Below are 25,934 nucleotides of genomic sequence, written 5' to 3'. Positions count from 1 at the left end.
AATTCCCCCTACCACCATGCTGGGGCACTGGATTATTAAATGGATCAGAGGATAGAATTCCCCCTACCACCATGCTGGGGCACTGGATTAGTAAATGGATCAGAGGGTAGAATTCCCCCTACCACCATGCTGGGGCACTGGATTATTAAATGGATCAGAGGATAGAATTCCCCCTACCACCATGCTGGGGCACTGGATTATTAAATGGATCAGAGGATAGAATTCCCCCTACCACCATGCTGGGGCACTGGATTAGTAAATGGATCAGAGGGTAGAATTCCCCCTACCACCATGCTGGGGCACTGGATTAGTGTATGGCTCATACGGTAGAATTCCCCCTACCACCATGCTGGGGCACTGGATTAGTAAATGGATCAGAGGATAGAATTCCCCCTACCACCATGCTGGGGCACTGGATTAGTGTTGGCTCAGAGGGTAGAATTCCCCCTACCACCATGCTGGGGCACTGGATTAGTAAATGACTCAGAGGGTAGAATTCCCCCTACCACCATGCTGGGGCACTGGATTAGTGTTGGCTCAGAGGGTAGAATTCCCCCTACCACCATGCTGGGGCACTGGATTAGTAAATGGATCAGAGAGTAGAATTCCCCCTACCACCATGCTGGAGCACTGAATTAGTGCTGGATCAGGGGAAGAATGCCCCCTACCATAATGCTGGGGCACTGGATTGGTAAATGGATCAGAGGGTAGAATTCCCCCTACCACCATGCTGGGGCACTGGATTAGTAAATGGATCAGAGGGTAGAATTCCCCCTACCACCATGCTGGGGCACTGGATTAGTAAATGGATCAGAGGGTAGAATTCCCCCTACCACCATGCTGGGGCACTGGATTAGTAAATGGATCAGAGGGTAGAATTCCCCCTACCACCATGCTGGGGCACTGGATTAGTAAATGGATCAGAGGGATAGAATTCCCCCTACCACCATGCTGGGGCACTGGATTAGTAAATGGATCAGAGGGTAGAATTCCCCCTACCACCATGCTGGGGCACTGGATTAGTAAATGGATCAGAGGGTAGAATTCCCCCTACCACCATGCTGGGGCACTGGATTAGTAAATGGATCAGAGGGTAGAATTCCCCCTACCACCATGCTGGGGCACTGGATTAGTAAATGGATCAGAGGGTAGAATTCCCCCTACCACCATGCTGGGGCACTGGATTAGTAAATGGATCAGAGGGTAGAATTCCCCCTACCACCATGCTGGGGCACTGGATTAGTAAATGGATCAGAGGGTAGAATTCCCCCTACCACCATGCTGGGGCACTGGATTAGTAAATGGATCAGAGGGTAGAATTCCCCCTACCACCATGCTGGGGCACTGGATTAGTAAATGGATCAGAGGGTAGAATTCCCCCTACCACCATGCTGGGGCACTGGATTAGTAAATGGATCAGAGGATAGAATTCCCCCTACCACCATGCTGGGGCACTGGATTAGTAAATGGATCAGAGGGTAGAATTCCCCCTACCACCATGCTGGGGCACTGGATTAGTAAATGGATCAGAGGGTAGAATTCCCCCTACCACCATGCTGGGGCACTGGATTAGTAAATGGATCAGAGGGTAGAATTCCCCCTACCACCATGCTTGGGCACTGGATTAGTAAATGGATCAGAGGGTAGAATTCCCCCTACCAGCATGCTGGGGCACTGGATTAGTAAATGGATCAGAGGGTAGAATTCCCCCTACCACCATGCTGGGGCACTGGATTAGTAAATGGATCAGAGGGTAGAATTCCCCCTACCACCATGCTGGGGCACTGGATTAGTAAATGGATCAGAGGATAGAATTTCCCCTACCACCATGCTGGGGCACTGGATTAGTAAATGGATTAGAGGGTAGAATTCCCCCTACCACCATGCTGGGGCACTGGATTAGTAAATGGATCAGAGGATAGAATTCCCCCTACCACCGTGCTGGGGCACTGGATTAGTAAATGGCTCAGAGGGTAGAATTCCCCCTACCACCATGCTGGGGCACTGGATTAGTGTTGGCTGAGAGGGTAGAATTCCCCCTACCACCATGCTGGGGCACTGGATTCGTGTTGATTCAGAGGGTAGAGTGTTCTCTGCTGAGTCATTAACAGTGCCCTTATTGTAGCAGTCTGGTGCAGGAGGTTTCCTGCTGAAGTACAGACCTGTCCACTCCACACCACCCATATCTGATGGGAATCTCTAATTTTTGTCTCATGGCCATATCTGAGAACCTTCTGGGTTTCACCTGAAGACTTCAGGAATTTGTATCAATTGCAAGATCTCTGGGGAAACACTAAAAAGCTCTGTGCCTGCTCATTGCTCCAGCTCCTTCTCGTCAGGAAGCATGCAGGGAACAGGAGGGGAGAGTCTGGAGAAGAAAGGAAAGCTGTGCTCTGCAGTGCCTGCACCAGTCTCACTTGAAATCCTCTCTCAGGAAGCCTGAAGGGAACAGAAGATGGGTGAGCCTGGAACACACACTGCAGACAGCATATGGGGACAGACTGGAGAGAGGGGCTTTAACAGACACAGCTCAGTCTGCAACTGTGATTTCAGTTCTTGGATCTCAGCTAAGGGTGCACAAGTCAAGGAGCTGAGACTTGAAGGGGAGGGGGGTGGGAGTGGGAGCAAAGAGAGTGCTGGGATCAGGAAGGGGGAAGAATGCTGGGGTCATCCCTAAAGAAAAGTGGTGGGAAGTGGGGGACAGAGAGAATGTGGATTAGCAGGGGAAGGACGGGCTGGAAGCAAGAGAAAGATGTCGTGCATTATTTCTCCTCTCTCCTCCCTCTCCCGCCAAACAGCAATCTCAGGGTGACCACGACTCAAACCTTCCCATGGCCTCAGTGCTTTGTGGGAGACTCCGGCATTTTCAGCTAAAGAGGATCTCTATGATGTCAGTTGAACATAGAGCTGGGAGGCTTTGAGGAGCCCGTTCAGCCAAGCCAGTCTCCAGCTCCTGGGCTGCAGAGCCCGGACTGGTATGGCTGCAGAGGGCAGGCTGATCTCTTGCACTGCCCAGATAGGAAAGGGCCGGGTTTGCGGAGGCCCCTGCGCTGTAATTACACCTCACGCACTTTCTGACGGCGGCGCACCCGGGGGGGGGGGGGGGGGGGTTCGCTTCTCTTACCCATGCAGTTGTTCCCGCCGTTGACTTGCATGTATTCTGGGGGACACACGCAGGTATAATTCCCCAGGGTATTGTAGCAGGTCCCAGGGCCGCAGATCCCAACGTGGGTCGAGCACTCGTCGATATCTGAGACCGGCAATAAATCAGAGGGACTGTTACACCACGGCAAACCCTACCACGCCATATTCCTTTATTATAAGAAAAAAAGATTGATTTCTATTCTGCCTTTCAGCACTTCAGAGTGGATTAACATTCAGGTACAATACACTCCTGTCCAGATAATGCAATTTGTAATGTGCAGTCTCTGGTGCTCCACAGAGAAATGAAACCCCCCCCTGCCCTAGGACCCTTCCATACAGTCTGCTGATTTCTATAGCCTAAAATCTGCTTGATTATCAGTTTAACAAGGCAGTTTAATTAGTCCTGCTTCTTTAAATCTTTCCTTCTATGAACGAGATTAAATCCCCACTGATCTCTGCAGGCATCCAAGTTCCTTTCCACAGAAATGCACCAGGACTTCTGGTAAATGCTGTACAAGATTCTCCTTGCAATTCCCCCTTCTCTCTGCTCCCCGTGAGACTTTTTCCCTTCCACAAAGTCTCAGAAAATTAAATCCTTAGGCAAAAGCTGTGCTATTTCAAAGCTGTGCAAGCAGACCGATCTGTAGGCTTTCTGCCTAGCCTCTGACACCCTTCGGACAACATTAAAGTGGTGCAGGCACACCCCAGTCCCTGGGCAGGACTGATCCACCATGTGGACATCAGCACAGACAGATATGAACGTACAGAACTAGCGCAGCTGGCCCAGCTGTCAGGTCAGCGAATTCTCAAAAGGTTATCAAGATTTTACAATTGCAGGGAGGGTAAAGAAAATAATATTTGTTGAGCTGAAGACTGTTTATAGTTTAGCTTTAAAGAATAGCAGTGCAGTTTACTGATTATCTGTGGGCAATGAAGAAAAACCACAGTCTTGCTGGGCTAACTGCAGCTTTCCCAGGATCTGAGTCAGAGAAAATATCCAGTGATTGGGGCTCTGACAAAGGGAGACCACCACAGTCCCCCCCTATCGGTCACTGCAGCTTCAGGGGGAGCTGATCCAGACGGACATCTCTCATTCGCTACCAGCTCCACCCCAATGATAAGGAGCACAGACACCCCCCCTTCAGTCCCTGCAGCTTTCCTCAAACTGCACTGAGCTGCAAGTTGGCACAGCACTGCACTCCTGTTTTACACCTCTGTCTGTGAGGGAGGCCTCCCCTGTCCCGGATCTCTCTCTCTCCTACAAATCCTGACTTAAGCTCTGAGGGCAGCACTGCGAGGGTCTCAAGCTTACCTTCACAGATGCGGGTGTCCTCGTTCAGGTAGTAGCCCAGGGGACATTCGCACTGGAAGCTGCCGAACGTGTTAACACAGTTTCCTCCTTGGCAGAGACCTGGCAGCTCCTGGCACTCATCAATATCTGCGGGGGGGGAAAACAGAGGGAGGGCAAGAAGCAATTGCCCATGTGCAATGCCCCAGGGGAAACAAGGAGGAAGAATTTTAGGGGGACAGTGGGGGGGGGGGGGGGGAGAGGGGCATTTCCCCGTGATAGCGGAGACAGCACATACAAAAGCCGTGGAGTGAAGCGTATCCACGGGATGCCAGGGAGAAGTGGATGAGCTATAAAAGCAGAGGGACCGCGTGCCCGAGACTGAGGAGAGAGGCAGGTAAGCAGCTTTGAGAGTATGCGGCCTGTGCAGCCACACAGGACACCCACATGCTAGCACCCCCCCTTCCCATATACCAGCGATGGCGAACTCCGGTCCTCGAGGGCCACAAACGGGCCAGGTTTTCAGGATATCTACCATGAATCATGCACGAGAAAGATTTGCATGCACTGCCTCCATTCTACGCAAATCTATCTCATGCGTATGCATTGTGGATATCCTGAACACCTGGCCCTGTTTGTGGCACTCGAGGACTGGAGTTCACCATATATACTGTAAACAGAGGGTTACCTATATCTTAGGGGTCAAGGGGATAATAGTGCTGGGTAGAGGATGGAGGGGCTGCTGTGCTGGAGCCATTGCCACCACTGAAGGAGGCAGAACTGTGCCAGAGCTGACACCATTGAAAGGGTAAGAAAGGGGCACCAATTTCACTTTTCACACAGGGTGCTGGTTAGCCTAGAGATGGTCCTGCATGTTAGCAGTGGAAAGAGGTGTGCACATGAGAAAGAGGAAGATGTATTCTCCAGTTATTCACTGGAGTATCTGTATGTGCAGTATGGAAAATGTGACATGTTTGCAAGAGCACAGTAAAACATGCAGGGACAGGATCAGGGACTGCACATGACAGAAGACACAGGTTCAGGATCAGGGACTGCACATGACAGAAGACACAGGGACAAGATCCGGGACTGCACATGATAGAAGACAAAGTGACAGGATCAGGGACTGCACATGATAGAAGACAAAGTGACAGGATCAGGGACTGCACATGACAGAAGACACAGGGACAGGATCCGAGATTGCACATAATATAATATGCAGGGACAGAGTCTGGGATGCACATTTTACAACATTACAGATATTGTAGTGCACAGTCTAACATGTGAGAAAGTGGCTTGTGTACAAAGATACTCCCCCATCTCCTGCACTTCAGCCACGAAAGAGTCCAAGAGGTGCCAGACTCACCTTCTAGGATAACAGTGATAGGATTGGGTCTGAAGCCTTCTCCCCCAGGACACAAGGTCTTGTATTCCGCTGAAAGGGAAAGGGCGAGACCCTTTAGGCACAGAATACTATCACAAACTGATCCTCAGAAGGGCTGCTATGAACGGACACTCCGCCCAGGCTCTTTTCTCTGTACATGTGGTACGTGCTAATCGCTGTGCGTGTATGCCTGTGGCCTCTGTGGCTTGCTTTGATTTATGAGGGTCCGGTTGTTGGCTGTGTTTGTCTCTCACTTACTGTCATTGTGTGGGTCTGACTGCAAGTATGTCTGGGTGTCTGTCTGGCTCTCTGGCAATCTGGGTGTGTTGGGGGAGGTATGCTCCTTGAGTGATTACGTACAGCTTGTAGGTCCGTGTGTATGTGTCAATGGAGTCTTGTGTGCAAGATGAAGATGTAGCCTAAGGGTCTTTTCCACCAAGGTGAAGCCGTTTAACTGCATTGCAATTAGCTGACATGTCTTAAAGATACACCCCAAAACACGCGCATATGTTCCTGAGGCATTTTAAGAATGAAGCCACACAACCACACACTGCCTGTAAGGACCCATTCGGATGACTATGAAGGTGCTCAAAAGAGTCTAATAGCATAACCTCATTTCCAAAGAGGCAGATAGCAAGACAGTTTTGCACACACAGATGCCAATCCAAACCTTATATATATATATATATATATATATCTACGTGCATGGCATCTTGTGTATATGTACAAGGCTACATCATGCATATCTTTACCTTGGCTAGGAAGCCAATACTACTCAATGTGAATGAAGGGGGATCCTGCCAGTACTTGTGACTTGGCCACTGTTGGGCTTGATGGACCTCTGGTCTGACCCAGTATGGCAAGTCTTATTTCTTACTGTCCGTGTGACTGTACTCTCATACGAATGTACTCAAAAAACTCTACAGTTCATGCAACATAACATCAAAATGCAGATTATCAATAACTGCTTATTATCCTTATTTTCTAGAAAGATGACCTGCTGTGCTTGCAAGAGAATTCCTGGGAGCTAGGGTTCCTGCTGTTTGCCTAGGGTGCCTCTTTTCTCCTGCTGCAATCCCGCACAGGGGATACCGAGAACCAACACCCCCCCTATCCTGCCTCAAAAGCCAAGGGGTCCTTTCACTTACTTGAATTAACGGGATGGACAGAATTCACAGGGGTTACCCCAGGCTCGACCCAACGAGCAGCAGCAAGAGGCCCGTGTGACTCCAACACCAATCTCGGCGCTGCAGGAAATGCCGCCATCACCCCGGGGCTGCGTGTCCAGGAAACAGTTCCCAATGCGAGTGTCTGAGCACGGAAAGGAGGGAGAAGAAAAGGCAGTCAGCTGTGCCGCGCACGCTCAGGCTGTACCTCACCGAGAGCCCGACGGTGGGCGCCGGTAACCTCAGAAGGAGAAGTACCACTTAACTACGTGAGCACGTTCGGGTGAAAGGCCTGCGCCGTTCTGTGCTCCCCAGAAATGAAGACTGCAATGGCACTCCTTCACAAGGACCCCTATGACTTACCCGTCCTGCAGGCAGTCTACAAGCGATGGAGCTTCGTAAATTTAAAACAAACCGAAAAAAAACCCCGCTGCTTGTCCTATCCAACCAGCTCCCACTGCCCTCTGTCAAAACCAGTGAAAAAGGAGACGCACCGGGGGGCCCTCGTGTCGAGACCAGCGCTGGGAGCGCGATTCCCTTCCAGAGGGACTCGGTGCGCTCCCCGCCAGGCAGGACGGGACCTGCACTCACCCACGCAGCCCACTCCGGTGGGGTTCAGCTCAAAGTCCTGGGGGCAGTTGCAGAGGTAGCTGCCGGGGGTGTTCACGCACAGGCCGTTGATGCAGTTCACGGGGTCAGCACACTCGTTGACATCTGAAGGGAAAAGCAGGAGGATTGGTGGAAGGGTGGGGAGACTTCCGTGTAAGAACTACAGATTTGAGATGCATGGTATATGCAGGGTAAAGAAGACACGGAAGCTCGCCAAACTCGCTCCAGTGCCACCCTTTTCCCTGTGAAGAACGCACGCGTGCCGTGGAAGGGTCTGTGTACTTTTCCCCACGTGGGGGGGCGGGGTAAATTTCAAAGAGCTTTTTTTTTTTTTTCCCCTGCGGGTAAATACCCGTTCAGCGGAAGACATCCCCAGTCCCCCGGTACCTGTACAGTTGCCTCCGCTTCGGTCCAGCTCGTAGCCATCGTCGCAGACGCAGCGGAACATTCCGGCAAGATTCTGGCAGCTTCCAAACACGCAAATGTTCTGGAACGTGCACTCATCGATGTCTGTGGTAAAGGCAAAGAAAGTGAGGGGTGGGAGGAAGATAAATCTGTCTGTTTCTACCCAGGGCCGGTGCTACCTTATTTGCTTCCCTGTGCGAACAATAACTGTGCTGGCCGCCACTCCTGGTTTTTTTAATGCTTAAATTTTTATTGTTTTTCCAATCAGAGCCAGTGCAAGGATATTAGTTGCCCTATGCAAAGCTTACAAGCCTTGTGCTCCCTTGCTCCCAGCCATAACAGCATGTATTGGAGAAATTACTTACCTGATAATTTCGTTTTCCTTAGTGTAGACAGGTGGACTCAGGACCAGTGGGTTATGTGTTCCTCTGCCAGCAGATGGGAGACAGAATCAGATTTCAAAGCTGACGTCACCCTAGATACACCCCTGCCATGACCTCAGCCATTCACAGTATTCTCTTCGAAAAGCCATTGTGGACGTTTATATTGGCTAATTAAAAACTGATTAAAACTTGATTAAAACTGGAGACCACCAGTGCACTCAACCTACATACCGCTGACACCCGTTCTAATGTGGGTGCCCTGAACTATGGTTAGAGAAATGGCTTACCCATATTTGTACAGCATTGAGATTCGCCTTCCAAGCTCTTCTTTGGTCAGCCCCTGTCACATAGTAGGAGCATGTGACAGGGGTTGACCAATGGCACCGGTAGCCCCTGTGACATCATAAGGGCAAGGCTATCGGTGCCATTTTGAGTCATAGCAAGCCCGACAGCATGGAGGGAGAGATCGTTCATGGGACCCCGCTGGACCACCAGGGACATTTAGTAAGTCTTGGGGAGGGATCGGGATGATGGGAGGGTGTAAGAAAGTAAAATTTAAGGGTTGGGGTGGGTTTTTTTCTTTAATAAATGTGCCCCTCCCCCTGCACTAACCCGAAAAACAAATTTTCCCCGAAGCTCGGGGAAAATCCGTTTCGTTGAAATTGCCTAATTCGTAATAAACAAATTCACATATCTATTGATTACTTCCTTGATTCAGTGAGCTATAGTCGCTCGTGAGGCCGCTTTGCCTTGTTTCTTTCAGTTGTGAAGGACAAACAAGCGATCCATTTTGTTCACCAGCTCTGATAGTTATAAGTATCGTACTAGGAGTCTGCCGACGTTTAGGTGGCGAAGAAATCGGGAATCTTCTGAGTTCTTATGTCCCTCTAGGAATGGTAAGGAGATAGATTGATTCAAGTGAAACCCTGAGACCACTTTCAGTAGGAAGGAGGGCACGGTGCGAAGCTATATTGCTCCTGGAGTGAAACTGAGGAATGGGTGCCGACAGGATAGTGCCTGTAGTTCCGAGATGCAACGGCCGAGCATATTGCCACCAAGAAGACCGTCTTTAGTGTTAGAAGGCGTAGTGACAGACTGCGCATTGGCCTGAAGGAAGGTCCTGCTAAAAGGTCCAATACCAGGTTGAGATTCCATAGGGGGACCGGCCACTTCAAGGGTGGTCAGAGTTGTTTAACCCCTTTTAGGAAACGGTCCACGTCCGGGTGTGCAGAGAGATGGTTTCTGTTTATTTCAGCTCTGAAGCAGGAGAGAGCTGCTATCTGAATCTTGAGGGAGTTGAGTGACAACCCTTTCATCATACCATCCTGTAGGAATTCCAGAATCATGGGAATCTTGGCCGTTCATGGGGGCACCCCGCGGTCCTCGCACCAGGCTTCGAATATTCTCCAGATCCGTATGTATCCCAGGGACGTTGAGAACTTCCGCGTGCAGAGCTAGGTGGCGATCATGGCCTTCAAATAGCCACGCTTCTTCAGGTGAGTCCTCTTAAGGGCCAGACCGTAAGAGAGAATCGAGACGGATCTTCGTGAAGGATCGGGCCCTGCTGGAGAAAGTCCCTGTGTGAAGGGAGGTGCAGAGGGCTCCCTGCAAGAAGTCTTTGCATGTCTGCGTACCACGGGTGTCTGGGCCAGTCTGGAGCCACTAGTAGGACTAACCCTCTGTGGTGTTCTATTTTGCGGATGATCTTGCCCAGTAGAGGCCATGGAGGGAAGGCGTACAGTAAGTCCTCCTCTGGCCAGTTCTGAACGAGGGCGTCGATCCCTTGGGAGTGCTACTCTCATCTGTGGCTGAAGAACCGGGGAATTTTGGCATTGCGAGATGTGGCCAGTAGGTCCATGGTCGGGCGGCCCCAGTGATTTACTATCAGCTGGAAGCCTCTGGTTGACAGCGTCCACTCCCCCAGGTCCAGGCTTTCCCTGCTGAGGAAGTCCACTGAGATGTTGTCTTTTCCTGCGATGTGGGAGGCCGCGATCCCTTGTAGGTTTACCTCTGCCCATTCCATGAGGGGGTCTATCTCCAGAGACACCTGCTGACTCCTGGTTCTTCCCTGGTGGTTGATGTATACAACCGTTGTTGCGTTGTCTGACATCACTCAAATCACTTGCCCTTGGAGCCTGTAGCTGAACTGCAGGCACGCTAGTCTGACCACTCGAGCTTCCAGGTGGTTTATGTTCCATTTCGCTTCTTCCTTGGTGCATTGTCCCTGGTCCGTCAGTTCCTGGTAGTGGGCTTCCCACCCTCGGATGCTCACTTCTGTAGAGAGTACGATCCAATTTTAAGGACATTCTTGTGAGGTTTGCCTAACAGATCGCGTCTGCTGACCATCTGCGCAACCATAATTGCCTTCTGGCCGCCACTACCGAGGCTACTCCTCTGGCTGAGGTATGCACTAGGTCTGAGCTTGCATCTGCCAGGAAGGCTGTGGAAGGCTCAATCGCCTCTCCGGCGTATGCTCCGGAACTATCTGTCTCTCTCGAGAGAAGCAAGCAGGAGGGAGCCACTAGAACGCAGCAGGAAGCGATTTGCAGTGTCATTGCTGTCGCATTGAATCAGTGCTTAAGGATGTATTTTAATCGTCTATCTTGAGCACCCTTCAGTGCTGCCCCTCCCTCAAAGGGAATGGTCGTTCGCTTCGAGACAGCACAGACTATGGCGTCCACTTTCAGGAAACACAGGCCTTTCTTGATCGCGGGTTCCAGAGGGTACAAGGATTCCCAGGCCCGCACTCCTTTAAAGCTCTCCTCCGGGGCATCCCATTCCAGGTCGATCAGTTCCTAGATGGCTTCCGGCATCAGGAAATAGCAAGAAGCCTTACGAAGGGACACCAGGATGGGGTTCTTCCTTGGTTCCGCCATAGGGTCCATGCCTGGGAGACTAGGGCTGGCAATTCATCCCTGTGGAAGAAGCAAAGCATGGTTCTGTATGGTTCCAGGCCTGGAGGGATTTCCCCTTCCTCCAGTGAGCCCTCATCTTCATCTGTGGTGTCTGGATCCCTGTCAGGGATATTCTTGGTGAGGCGAGGCATGTCTCGAGGTCCCCGGACAGGGCCTGGAGGATCAGGTGCTCCCAGCTGGGGTTCCACCTGGGTTGTGACCAGGGCTGACTAAGCCTGAACAAAGGCTTGTAGTTCCTGGAAAATTTCCAAACAAGAGAAGGCCCCTGGGTCCATGCTTATCCCTTGGGGCGCCGGAGTAGGGGTTACTGAAGAGCTCTCTCGTGGTGAGTACGTCATCTCAGAATTGCTCAGCTTCGGGGAGCTGCCAGATAAGGTCACTGCCGACCCGTCCTCCGACTGGGATGGACCAGACTTGGAAAACTTCAGAGAATCTAGTCCTCCCTGGGCTTTCTCACAGTGTTGGCACAGGCAGGACTTCAGGTCAGGCTGTGCTGCTCTGATGTGGCAGGCCACGCAAAGGGAATGCCGTCTGGGCTTCTTTGCCACTGGGGCCATCACCTCTGTGTGCTTGGTATCTGGTGCACGCAGGTAATGCGCCTGGATGTGCGCGGTTGTGCAAGCAGTTATGAGTGCGGCTGTGCGCGCAGTTATGCGCGTGGCTATGCGTTTGTAAAAGCACACGTTGTGTACCCAAGAGGCCGGCCTGCCCCACGCGTACCAATGGCCGAAGGGGGGAAGATGGCGCCGGAGCCCACCACGAGCAAGATGGCGTTGCCAGAGTCACCATGTGGCTGACTCACCGAGCCGAAAACGGGGCATATCCGGCAGCTCCCCAGAGCTGAGCAACCCGTTCGAAGCCTCCCCTTATTACCTTGCCGGGATCGGGACGAAGTCAGTACGGTGCGCTGAGAAAGGAGACCAGAGAAGACTTGCCGGACTCCTTGTTCTCTGGATTTAACTTACCTGGTCTCAGTGCTTACCGGCCGAGTGCAGAGACGATCTCCAGCTGCGGGGGGAGAGGGATTGGCCTTCACCGCCGTGCTCAGCTTTGCGCCCGCTGCCTTTCAGCTGCTTCAGTGGCTAAGTCCACACCGGGAAGCTACCGGATCAACGGCACATCTGAGGGATCGGAATTCACCTCAGGAATTCTCAACTGGGGGAGGGACCCTTAGGTATCACAGCAGGAGAGCGGGGCTCAATCTTCTTTAAGGTAAAATGCTCCTCTACTTTCTTTTTTTTTTTTGTAATCCCGCTAGCACCATGCTAGCGAGAGGATAGTGACCTCATCTGCTCGGAGACGGAGAGATACTGAAGAGCTGAGTTCCCTGCAGGGGTATATCTAGGGTGTCATCAGCTTTGAAATCTGACTCCGTCTCCCATCTGCTGGCAGAGGAGCACATAACCCACCGGTCCTGAGTCCATCTGGCAACACACTAGGAAAATTATATTTACATGCAAAACCCTGCAAAAATGATACTTGGAACCCATATGGTATTAGGCCTTTTGTAATGCATGTTTGGTGTCAGCTTGGCCTCCATGGCCCCAGAAAGTTATAAGTAAACTGAGTTATAATTTTAGTAAATCTCCCATATCAAACAGCACTAATTTCCAGGACAAAGAGTCACAATCTTACCTATGAAAAGGAGCGCAACAAATATTACACCAGGCCCTAAAACACTACTACTTGTTATTAGAAAACAGGCTGCTATAGATCTCCAAAGAGAAACTCCATGCTAGCACAGGGGTGGCCAACTCTGGTCCTTGATAGCCACAGACAGGTTTGCAATGAATATGCATGAGATAGATTTGCATACAATGTGTTTAGCTGTTTTTAATTGTATTTATGGCCTTATGTTTTTATGAATGCTTTTTTTATCTGGCACCATATATGTTGATTTATGTTTTATATATTATGAATGTTTTTATTATAAGCCACTGTGAACTGTGGAACATTGGAGTAGAAAATAAATAAATATAATAATCAAAACTAGTAAGGATTAAACATTTCCCTGCTCTCCATATCTGGGGAATTTTGATTTCCAGTCATCCTGAGATTGTCATGGTTTACTCGGGTGTGTGTGTGTGTGTAGGGGGCACAAAAACTTTCTCCTGTTTTACATACACGTGTTCATTTTTTCACACACACACACATACGCGCACACATGCATGCGCACTTGGAAACATACTCATATATACACACACACACACACTGATCTCTCACATGCATACACCCACAATCCCTCGCTTTCATACACATGCTTTCTCACACATATATTCCCACTCTCTCTCCCACATTCCCTCTCTCACACACACATACACACACATTCCCCTCTTATACATGTTCTCTCTTATAGCCACAAGATCTTACTGACAATCATTGTCACTTACACAAGCTTTCGCTGACACACATACATACACACTCCATCTCTCACTCATATATCCTGACATACACACACACTGCCTCTCTCTCTCTCATACATATGCTCTCACTGACATACACACATTCTCTCTCAATCTCACACACACACACATACACATTCCCTCTCTCTCACACATTCTCTCATTGATACACATGCTGACTCTCACTCAAGAATAGGCCTCTCCTTCTCCTTTCTTCAGCCGCCAGTGGGATGGAGACCACCAGCAATCCCCTGGGTATCTCATTTTTTTTAGCCACTGGTAGGCCACCCGGGCCTCTATTTCTCTTCAGCTGCCTGTAGGATCACGTCCACCAGCAGCTGCGGGCCTGTCTCTTCTTTCTTCAGCTGCTAGGGGATGGGGTCTACCGGTAGCTGCATGGGCCTCTTTCTCTCTCTCTTCTTTCGTCAGGTGTCAGTGAAGTGGGTTCTGCCAGCAGCCTACTGGACCTGTCTCTTACTTCTTCAGCTGCCAGTGGGATGAAGTCCATTGGTGACTTCCCAGGCCTCTCTCTGTCTCCTCCTTACCTCACCCATCTGTGAGGATAAGGTCCACTGGCGGCCACCTGACCCTCTCTCATTCTGTCTTTTTTCTTGGGCCATGGAGGCCCTGCTAGGCCTCTTCCTTTGCCACCCCTCCTGGGTGAACCACCCCGTGCCATTGCATGGCTTGCACATCTGGTGCGTTGGGCCTATTTTTTACCTGACTACTTTACTGCCACAGGTCTTATCCTATCCTGATTACCTTATAAAGAAAGACTAAAAGGTTAGGGCTCTTCAGCCTGAAGAAGAGATGACTAAGAGGGGATATGATAGAGGTCCATAAAATCACGAGTAGGGTAGAACAGTTAAATAACATAACATTTTTTCAGTGAATACGCAATCAAGTGGTGGAATTTGTTGCTGGAGATTGAGATTAAGGCGAATGGCACAGTTAGATTTAAAAGGGATTTGCCCAAATTCCTAAAAGAAAAGTTCATAAACAATTATTAATCAGACAGAATTGGGGACCCTACCACTTAACCCTGGAAGTAAGGAATAAGGAACTGGATCTACTCTTTGGGATCTGCCGGGTGCTTCTTAATGACCTGGATTAGCTACTTTTGAAGACAGGATATTGGGCTCAACAGACCTTTGGTCGTATCCAACATGGCACACTCTTATGTTTTTATGTACTCGCTCTGTTGTCTTCTCTTCCCCTCCTCTAAGATCTCTTTGAAGACAATTTTTAAAAGCTATTTATCTGGGTAAAGGGATGCCTAAACATTTCCTACCCTTAACCCAGCTATAAGTACGCACAGGGCCCCATAGCGTACACATTTTCCGCCAGGTTAAGGGAAGGAGTTCCCACAGGTGACGTCGTTGGGGTGGAATTAGGCAATAGTGTGTGCACATTGAATATATAAATGTACATATGCTATTTTCCAACCAGATTTAGCCTATACGAAAAACAGGTGCCAAGTCCGTACCCGGTTTTACCTGTGGACAATTTACCAAGGGAAAGCATGCATGTTCTTTCCTTTTGAAAACAGGTACAAAGTCCACAGGTGCAAAATAGCTACGGGCTTTGCACCTGGGTGAACTCTTTTGCAAACTGTCCTTTTTGTGTCTATCCCCCGTGTGCTTGAACTCTGCCACAGAAGTGTGTTCCAGGGTGTCTACCACCTGACTGAAACACACCCCCTAGTAACACCTCCTCTGAATGTAGAATAACATGCAAACTTTTAGACACCCGAAACGAGGAAATTTTAAATTGCTTTTTATCCACATAAATTGCTTTGTGAATTGTCCTTCCTATATTCTAAGAGGAGACCTATCAGTCAATCATACTGCAGCTTTCATCTGTGAGAATTTAGGGTCATAGGGAGGGCAATAATGATAGGTGGGGGTTGCCAAACCATGGGTAGTTTGATTATGTACCTCATTATAATCACGAAGGGTACATTTTGCAGACAGTTTTATCTGTCCTATTGCGAGCTCCATGCAGAAATCAGCCCTGCAAGCATTCTTACCCTGACAGGCCCTGCTGTCCTCGGTGGGGGTGAACCCCATCTCACACTCACAGCGGTATCCTCCTGGGGCATTCAGGCACTGCCCATTATCACACAGGTTCACATTATCGGCACATTCATCTACATCTGCAAGTGAAGATAAAAACAGAACACATTCGTCGCACGCCTGCATGGTAGATCTCAAGAGACAGGACGTGCCTGCCACACACCTGCACGATGCATCTCACAGACAGAACACACCTGTGCAGATGTGATTTACAGTTAAATACACTGTCTCTGTGGGACTGATGCAGTAACTTGTGTGCAGGTGCGATTTCCACTGTAATACACCGTTCCTGTGGGTATGATGCAGGGAGGTGTGCGCAGGTGCGATTTTCACTGTAATTCATTGTCCTCGTGGATCTAATGAGGGGAGGTGTGTGGGTGTGATTTCCACTATAATCCACTGTCCCTGTGGGTATAGGGAAGTACAGGAAAACAGGTTCTTACCTGCTAATTTTTTTTCCTGAAGTACCACGGATCAGTCCAGACAAGAGGGTTTTGCATCTCCTCCAGCAGATGGAGACAGAGAACAAAACTTTGAGGCACTGCTACATAACCGAGAATGCCACCTGCAGTCCCTCAGTATTGACCTGTACCCAAACCAAGATGTCTACCTTAACAAACCCCAATAAACCTTGGGCGAACAGAGACTTAAAGTTGGGGCCCCCTGAAAACTAGGCCCCCTTAACTTAACACAAAGCACATCCCAAACTATGTACATGTCTCATTAATCTGAGTATATTACATACAGTTCAGCAACATCCAGAAGTGATAAAGTCTTTCGAAAGATGGGGACAGGTATGGAATGATCTGTGGCACTTTCCTGTTCATACCTCAGATCAGTCCAGACAAGTGGGATGTACCCAAGCCCCTCTATTCTTCTCCATGATCAGACCATTGCCTTGATTGACTAACACTACTGACTTCTCCGTGATCAGAACTCAGCATTGCTTGCCACAACCTCTGCTTTGCCACCGGCTCTGATCCAAGACTGTCATTGACGCCTCTTTTAGCCTACTTCCTGGATGTGGACTTATTAGGCTTTGGCTTACCTTTGCTTGAGCGCCTCCAGCTAATCTCTGTTCCATTGGCGCCCGAGTTCCAGTACCTTACCCAGTCCAAGGCAGGACTACGCCACCTATTGTCTGCTGTCTCTGGGCTAAACCAACTTCTCTTGCTAACCAACCTCGAGGCCCACTTAAGTCCTGCCGGCCCCGGCACCCAAAGGCTCAACCTGCGAGGAGCGAGGGCTGGTATAGGGGAAGCTCCAGAGGCCTCTACTTTCAGACCACTCCACCTGCTGATGGTGGGGACCCGTAGGTCCTTACCTCCAGATTGTGTCAACCCCACCTTGGCCCAAGGGTCCACCTCCGATGCAGCAAAAGACATTTGTTGCCTTAACATATCACAAAAGAATTTGTCCAATAAGTGAAGCTCCCTCACCATAGGAACATCTGCTGACAAATTCGGAAAGGCCAGTAGCTTTATCACCTGGTTATGGTGGAAGGAAGAAACCACCTTAGGCAAAAAAGAAGGAACCATATGTAAAGAAACCCCCTCCTCCAAAAAATGCAGGAAAGGTTCCCTGCATGACCAAGCTTGCAGCTCATAAATCCTTCTAGCCAAACAGATAGCCACCAGGAAAACAGCTTTCAGGATTAAATCCTTTAATGAAGCCCTCTTAACCGGTTCAAAGGAAGGACCACACAGCACCCGAAGAACCAAATTCAGATTCCATGCTGGACAAATCTTCTGAACTGGAGGATACAGATGTTTTTCCCCCTTGAGGAAAAGAACCACATCTGGATGAGACACCAACGGTCTTCCCTGAATCCTACCTCAAAGGGACTCTATGGCTGTCACCTGAACCCAAAGTGAATTATAGGCCAAACTCTTAGCCAAGCCGTTTTGCATAAAAGCCAGAATCTGAAGAACATCCACCTTTAAAGGCTGCATCTTGTTCTACAAACACCATGATTTGAAAACGCTCCACATTCGGACATAAGCCAATGATGTGGAATGCCTCCTTGCCTGAAGCAAAGTCACAATCACAGGCTCCGAATAACCCTTCAATTGGAGCCGTCACCTCTAAAAGGCAAGCCACAAGACAGAAGCGATCCTTCCAATCTGAAAATACAGGTCCTTGCTGCAACAACTGACAGATGGGTCAAGTGACCGGGACTGTCCACCACTAGACAAAGAAGGTCTACAAACCACGGCTGGCACAGACACTCAGGTGCCACCAGAATCACCCTGCGTGGATGAAGCTTGATGCACTGTAGCACTTGACCTATGAGAGGCCATGGTGGAAACACATACAGCAACAGATGAGTCGGCCACAGTTGAACGAGAGCATCGATGCCCTCCAAGTCGACCTCCCTTTTGCGACTGAAAAACCGATCCATCTTCTCATTTCCTGAAGTCGCTTTGAGGTCCACTGCTGGTCTGCCCCACCTGGCCTGAATCAAGGTGAAGACCTCCGCCAACATCCACTCCTCCGGATCCAGATGCTGTCTGCTGCCAAACAAGTATTTTCTGCACCTCCAGCACTACTAGACAACTCTTCGTTCCACTCTGATGATTGATGTATGTCACTGTTGTCACATTGTCTGAGAACACTCACACCAACTTGTCTTGAATGAGCAGGAGAAATGCCAGTAAGGCTTTGCGCACTGCCCTGGTTTCCAGTCAATTGATGGACCAAGTAGCTTCCTCTGGTGTCCACTGACCCTGAACTGATTTCCCTTCACAAATCACCCCCCAACAGAGAGGATGGCATCCATGGTCACCACCACCCAGTCGTGCACTTCCAGATCAACCCCTTTCTCTAGATAGTTCCAAGACAGCCACTATGAAAGACTGGACCTGGCATCCTCCAGCAATGGCAGAGGAAGCTGAAATTCCTCCAAAAGCGGATTCCAATGGGTTAACAAAGCCCTCTGCAGAGGACACATGTGAGCAAAGGCCCATGGAACTAATTCCAGCTTAGAAGCCATGGAACCCAGGACCTGTAAATAATCCCAGACCCTAGCTACTGATAGACACAGCAGCCAAAGGACCTGACTCTGCAACTTGACTACCCTCTCTGTAGTCAGAAACACCTTCCCTATCGGGGTACTGAAGCATGCCCCCAGATATTTCAACGATTCGGCTGGCTTCAAATGATTCTTTGCCAGATTTGTCACCCAGCCCAATGAATCCAGGAGATTCAGGACAAGCTGGACTGAGCAACAACACTCCACTTCTGACTTCGCCCATACTAGTCAATCGTCCAGGTATGTGTGCACCAGGATACCTTCCTTCCTGAGCGCCACCGCCACTACCACTACCACTTTTGTGAACGTGCACGGCGCTGTTGCCAACCCAAAGAGAAGGGCCCAAAATTGTAAATGTTCCCCCAGAGCATTAACCTCAGGAACCTCCGGTGTTCAGCCAAAATGGGGAATATGGAGAAAGGCTTCTGTCAAGTCCAACAACACCAGAAACTCCCCTTTGCGCACTGCCATTATCACTGTGCGTAACGTCTCCATCCGAAACCGTGGCACTCGGAAGGCAGCATTGACCTTCTGCAGATCGAGAATGGGCCAAAAAGTCCTTTCCTTTTTGGCACCATGAAGAACATGAAGGAGACACCAGCACAATGGTGCATAGGAAATGCAGCCTTTGCAAAGTATTCCGCATCAGTTCCCGCTTTTACCGGGTGACGCAGAAGGAGATTACAAAGGCGTCCCTGAGCGGACAAGAACATCCTAAGGCATTGCCTTCTCTTAGCACCTCCAAGACCCATTGGTCCGACGTGATTCTGGTCCACTTCTTGTAAAAGAAGGACAGCCTTCCTCCAATAGCTTCCAGAGAGGAGTGGACCAGTCTGCCTTCATTGACCAATCTTACTTCCACCTGCCCCATGGGGGCCACAGTCCCTCAAAGGTCTGCTTTGGGCTTGAAAGGACTGCTGTCTGCCCGAATTCTGCTTTTGTGCCATTGGTCCAGGGCTCCTGCCAGCAAGAAATCTCCTCACCTCTCAGAGCCGAGCTTGCAGAGGAAAGGACTTCTTGGGGGCTTTCCTGTCCTCAGGTAGCTTATTACCCTTCGATTCCCTCAACTGCTTCATAAGCTGCTCCAGTTCCTCCCCAAGCAGCAGCTTGGCCTTGAAGGGGAGGTTAGACAGCTGGACTTTAGACCACACATCCACTGACCAATTTCACAGCCATAGGAGTCTCCGCGCCGCAACTGCAGAGACCATACTCCTGGTGGAAGTCCGGATCATGTCATAAAGAGCATCCGCCACATAGGCCACTCCCGCTTCCAAGTGGGCAGCCTGAGCTGCCTCAGCTATCGCCATCGACCGCTTATCATGCGCCTTCTGCACCCAGCACAAGCAGGCTCTCTGCATTAAGCTTATAGACACCACAACATGAAGGCTCAAAGCTAAAACCTCAAACAGCCTCTTAAGTAGAATCTCTAGTTTCCGATCCTGGATATCCTTCAGAGCGGCCGAACCTGCCACCGGGATGGTTGTCTTATTGGTAACCATGGGAACCGCTGCATCCACCTTGGAAATCTTCCATGACTCCAAGGTCTGTTCCGGCAAGGGATATAACTTAGTCTGGCTTTCTTCAGACCCGCTTCGGGAGATTCTTACTCCCGATCCACCAACCTTTTCACCTTCTTAGGCAACGGAAAAGCCTTAGGAACTCCCCTTAACCCCTCCAGGACCGCGTTTACCCCCTCATTATCCGAATCTTCCTGTATGACCTTAATCCCCAACTCATCCTGCACCTGGGGAATAGGAGGGCCCAGCTCATCCCTACAGAACAGGCGGCCCATCCGGGGATCATCACCATCCGCAATTGGAACCTCGTCTGGATCCTGCATTGGATCTCCCAATGCACTAAGAGGATGCCGGTCCAGGTCCTGCATCGGATCCACCATTGTGCTAACAGGGTCCTTGGCCAGATCCACTGGACTTCCCTGCATCTGGTCAGGATCGTCTGTCTCATTTGACATTTTTTCCACCGCGCACCATCTGAGTCCCAAAGACCGCAGAATCCGTCCCAATTCCTAGGCTTCTTGGCTGCCCGGGACTTGGCTGCCCGGGACTTCCTGGGTAAAGGCCTCTTGGTCCCTGTTTCCTTCCTGACTAAATAGGTCTCATGGAGAAGGACAAATTCTGTTGAAAAAGCCTCAGGATCTGAAGAACAAGGGTCCTGGTCTGCGTCCCTGTGAGCCTCTTCCTTTCCCCTGCCACCTGCAGGGTCCAGCTCAATGGGGAACAGTGTGGGAGGGGAGGCCCGAGGCTCCGAAACAGCAGCCTGACTCCCAGCACATGCAGACAAAATGGCCACCGGCTCCTCCGACCCCCCCCCCCCCTCCTCCCCCGGGGTCTCCAGAACCGGCCCGGCCAACCTCGTGCTCCTGCTGCCACCCCCCCCCCCCACCCCGGGGGTCCCGTGGAGGTTCCAGCCCCTCCGGAGACTCATTCCAGGCAAAATGCGGTCGAACTGAGCCGAGCCTGTTTCGATCCGCAGCCACAACAAACTTTCCCGCGCTGTGCGGGAGGTGGGCAAGCCGGCGCAATCGGGCCTAAAAATAGCTCCTACCGTCGTGAACTAAAAGCGGCGCTGTCCAGAGCTGAAGAGGGACCTGACCCCGTCAGACAAACGAACGTGGCCCCGCTCGCCCTTACCTGCCTCCGAGCAGAGAAAGAAATCAGCCGTTCAAAACGCTGCCTCAGCCCTGCTCTTGCTGCCGCTGCCTTCCTGTTTTGTTTTGTTTTTTAACTTAAACACACACGGAGACAAGGACAGGGAATACAATCAAAATACTTCCCTGCTTCTGGAAGGAGGCTGAGCGCTGAGGATGCCAGGGGCCCAGAGGGGGGTGAGGGAACCAGGACCTCCGGCTTTCACCTCCTCTGATGACAAGGGCCAAGCCAAACAGCATTCACCAACCCCCCCGCTCACCCTGCTCTACCCGAGGGTTGGCTCACATAAGAACCTAACTCCTCGGGGAGCTGAAATCTCCTTACTCTCCTTTTCTCTTTTTTTTTTTTTTTTGGAAACGCCAGACTGCAGGTTTGCACCTCTACCATCTGCTGGAGACAGAGAAATACTGAGGAGGACTGCAGGTGGCGCTCTCAGTTACGTAGCAGTGCCTCAGAGTTTTTGTTCTCTGCCTCCATCTGCTGGTGGGGATGCAAAACCCACTTGTCTGGACTGATCTGCGATACGAACAGGAAGTGTAGGTGTCATGGAGAACCTGAGGAGCCCTCAGAGAAGAATCAAAGATCTCACATAGTGTCTACCGCTGTCAGCATCGCACACCTTCCTGGGACTCTGGGGTGTAAATTCCCGCCTCCTCCATAATGCCCTGTAACTACTAGTCCTGCATCCGAAGAGTGGGGATAGATGAGAGCTCTTACCTAAGCAAGAGAAGCCATCACCAGTGAATCCCTCCTGGCAGGAGCAGCGGTATGACCCTGGGGTGTTCAGGCAGTTGGCGTTGATATTGCAGTTGTGCTCCTCTGTGGCACATTCATCGAGATCTAGGAAAAGAGTAGTCAGCATTTACCACGTGTGGCTGGAGGGGACACTGGCAGGAAGACACTGCGCTCTCGAGAAGTCTTCACCTGCTCACATACGCACACACACGCACACCAGACACATGCACACACGCATGCACACACACACAAACACACGCACACACATGCGCACGCGCACGCACACACACACATGCGCACGCATGCACGCACACAGACACACGCGCACGCATGCACGCACACACACAGAAGGGTAATCCTATCCGCCGCACTTTGTGCTTGCTACTCACCGTCACATTTCAGGCCGTCCCCGACCCAGCCCGGGCGACACTTGCATTTGAAGCTGCCGGGCAGATTGATGCAGGAGGCGTGCATGTCACAGTTATGGGCCCCCACCTCACATTCGTCAATGTCTGTGCAAAGGAAGGAGAGAGGTACTGGTGAAATGCAGCGCAGGATTTATTACCAGCAGCGCAGGACTACTGTACACAGTGCAGGATGCACGGGACTGTCACACCTAGCAAGGGGACCACGGACAGGCGGAAAAGGACTTTCACCAGCAGCACTGCATCATCCTCGGCAGCACAGGACGGGGGGGAGCTCAAAGAGCGTGACAAGCAGTGCAGAATCCTCACTGGCAGTGAGCGACCATCACTGGAACGTCACGCAGTGCGGGGCTGTAATGGGCTGCACACGAGGCCGTGGCCTTCCCCGGCAGCAGTGAACAGTTACTGACAGCGCAGGAGAGTAATCTGCAGCACCGTGGCAGCCGTGTGCAGCACTATGCATCTGCTGGGATGGAAATGGTTCCTGGCATCCTGTCTCTGCACTCTCGCCATGTACAGGCTCATTCACCTCCTCTCAGGATCTTCCAGCCCTGAGGCGCACACCTTCCTAGTTTCTTCCTTTACCTCTTTCTCCTCCACCTCCCTCTCTAACCTATTCCACTTCTCCAGCTCTCTTCTTTTCTCTATCTCCCTTTTACTGTGCCTCTTCTCTGTCTGTGGCTCCCTGTGTCTCTATGGCTCTCACTGTCTCTGTGTGCCTGTATGGGCGATTTTCTCTCTCTCTTCTTTCACGCTCTTGTTTGTGTCTTTCTGTGAAGTGTCTCTCTCCCTCTTTTACTTCTCTCTTGCTCTCTTTTTGATTCTCTCCGCCTCTATGTGTCTCTCTCCGAGTATCGCTCTCCATTTTTCTTCTTTTATTTATTTATTTATGATTTTTATATACCGACGTTCATTTCAAAAAGAGATATCTTTTTGAATAAAACCTCCTCTCACTAGCACTAACTCGTATGCAATAATGGAATGTAAACACGAATCAACCAACCTCAAACCCTCTCTCACTAATTCCTGCTGAATATTTATCATACTATTACCATTCACAACTGTGTCATATTTATTCATTTGATTACCTATGTACCGTTTCATAGTCTTATTTTTTCACTTGCTATTCTAATGTATCAATAGGCTGAAATGTAAATATTGTGCTGTTCAATTTCTCCCCTTCCATCCCAAGTTTATTTTCCTTGTTTTTTGTAACTTTCCCTCTCCCTTTTTCTGATTCACTGTATTTAAAGTTCAAGGTTCTTATTGAAAATATTGTTTTTTACGTTACGTTATGCTTTACACTCCTTGTTATTTGTAAACCGGGTTGATGTGATGCCTATCATGAAACTCGGTATAACAAAAACAATAAATAAATAAATAAATAAATATCACATCGGTTTACAATAAGGTACAATAGGTAATTCACTATCCCCTAAAAGGGCTTACAATCTAAAATGTTTGTACCTGAGGCTAAGAGATTACAAAAATAAAACCATCAAAATCAAAGTTCTTAACAATTAAGCAAAAGGTATAACAAGGAGCATATTAAAGAAATAACACAAAGGGTTGCTCGAAGGGGTGCACAAAGGGGAGTGCCCCTTTGTCGCGCCCCTTCGGCGCGCGGCGCCTGCTGGCGTGGCGCCTTTCAAATTGCCCGCTCCGTTTGTGATGATGTCAGGGGAGGGGGCGGGTCTCAGAATCATGGCTTTCCCCATAGAAATCTCTTCTCAGTTTCAAAGGCAGTTTTTTCTATTTTTTTTGGTCTTTTTACCTTGGATGTTAGCTGTTACAAGGTGATATTAGTATGTCTGTATGTGTCTCTCTTTCTCTCTCTGACTTATGTCTCTCTATTCTGCCTCCATTTGTCTCTGTATATCTCTCTGCCTGCGTGGTCTCTCTCCTAGCCTGCATGTGTGCATCTGCTTCGTGTATCCACGTATGTCTCTCTGCCCACCTGTGCATGCATTTCTTTCTGCGTGTGTGTGTGTGTCTTGCTCTCTCTCTGCCTGCATGTCTAGCTGCGTCTTTCCCTCTCTCTCTCCTGCGCGTATGTGTGTGTATATGTCTCTCTCTCTCTCTCCTGCGCGTATGTGTATGTCCCTCTCCTGCGCGTATGTGTGTGTATATGTCTCTCTCTCTCTCTCCTGCGCGTATGTGTGTGTATATGTTTCTCTCTCTCTCCTGCATGTATGTGTGTGTATGTCTCTCTCTCCTGCGTGTATGTGTGTGTATATGTCTCTCTCTCTCTCCTGCGAGTATGTGTGTGTATATGTCTCTCTCTCTCCTGCGCGTATGTGTGTGTATATGTCTCTCTCTCTTCTGCGCGTATGTGTGTGTGTATGTCTCTCTCTCTTCTGCGCGTATGTGTGTATGTCTCTCTCTCTCTCCTGCGTGTATGTGTGTGTATATGTCTCTCTCTCTCTCCTGCGCGTATGTGTGTGTATATGTCTCTCTCTCTTCTGCGCGTATGTGTGTGTATATGTCTCTCTCTCTCTCTCTCTCCTGCGCGTATGTGTGTGTGTATGTCTCTCTCTCTCCTGCACGTATGTGTGTGTGTATGTCTCTCTCTCTCCTGCACGTATGTGTGTGTATATGTCTCTCTCTCTCTCTCTCCTGCGCGTATGTGTGTGTGTATGTCTCTCTCTCTCTCTCTCTTCAGTTCAGCTTTCAGCCAGTTTCCTGGTCACTGACATCAGCAGTGATGTCATAATGCCTCAGCACTGCCGCCATTGTTCAGACTCTGCCTTGACGAGCCTCTCCTAGGACTCCTATCACCTTGTCAGAACGATCCATATACAGGGGTAACCCAACTTCTCACCAGAAACATTTCAAAAGAAAATGGCAATGGCTGGACCTGCACCACACGGGACAACTTCCTGGCAGGTTGCTGCAGAAAAAGGATAATTTTCTAGTTGATAATGGGGTGCTGCCCTTCTGAAGGTAGCAGAGTTTGGCCCAGGTTTGCCTCTCAGCCACTCTGTGGCTTCTAGCTCAGATCTCCTCTGGATACATATTACAAATTACTTGTCTGTAATGGCAGTAAATTATATCAGGAAACTAAAAAACGTAAGTTCAGGAACCAACATGGTTAGGTTGCCTATTCAATTCCTGATGAAGGAAGGAGGTGTAGAAAAGGCAACTGCCTCTGCTGGAGTCACCACTGTTGGTAGAACTAAGTTGTCGAGGGGGCTCACAGTCTTGGAGGAGACTTTCCCATCAGCCCATGGCCAGCGAAGATGTCTTAGCTTGTTAAGTGCAATATATTGCATCAAAAGACAATGAGGGAAATGGATATAAACA

General features: G+C 49.9%; 1 protein-coding gene across 1 annotated transcript in view; it reads right to left on the bottom strand.

The window, feature by feature from the left end:
* Window positions 1–25,934, bottom strand: part of LOC115097632 (fibrillin-2-like) — a 421,199-nt gene that overhangs the window by 133,487 nt on the left and 261,778 nt on the right. The window contains 10 exon segments of the mRNA XM_029613571.1: window positions 3,125–3,250; window positions 4,457–4,582; window positions 5,799–5,867; window positions 6,965–6,977; window positions 6,979–7,127; window positions 7,574–7,696; window positions 7,979–8,101; window positions 15,726–15,851; window positions 22,189–22,311; window positions 22,596–22,718. Coding sequence (XP_029469431.1) covers window positions 3,125–3,250; window positions 4,457–4,582; window positions 5,799–5,867; window positions 6,965–6,977; window positions 6,979–7,127; window positions 7,574–7,696; window positions 7,979–8,101; window positions 15,726–15,851; window positions 22,189–22,311; window positions 22,596–22,718 — 1,101 coding nt within the window.

The sequence above is a fragment of the Rhinatrema bivittatum genome, chromosome 8 (genome assembly GCF_901001135.1).
Source record: "Rhinatrema bivittatum chromosome 8, aRhiBiv1.1, whole genome shotgun sequence".
In the NCBI taxonomy this organism is placed as follows: domain Eukaryota; kingdom Metazoa; phylum Chordata; class Amphibia; order Gymnophiona; family Rhinatrematidae; genus Rhinatrema; species Rhinatrema bivittatum.
The sequence above is the reverse complement of the archived record's forward strand: the minus strand, read 5'-3'. Positions and strand labels throughout refer to the sequence as shown.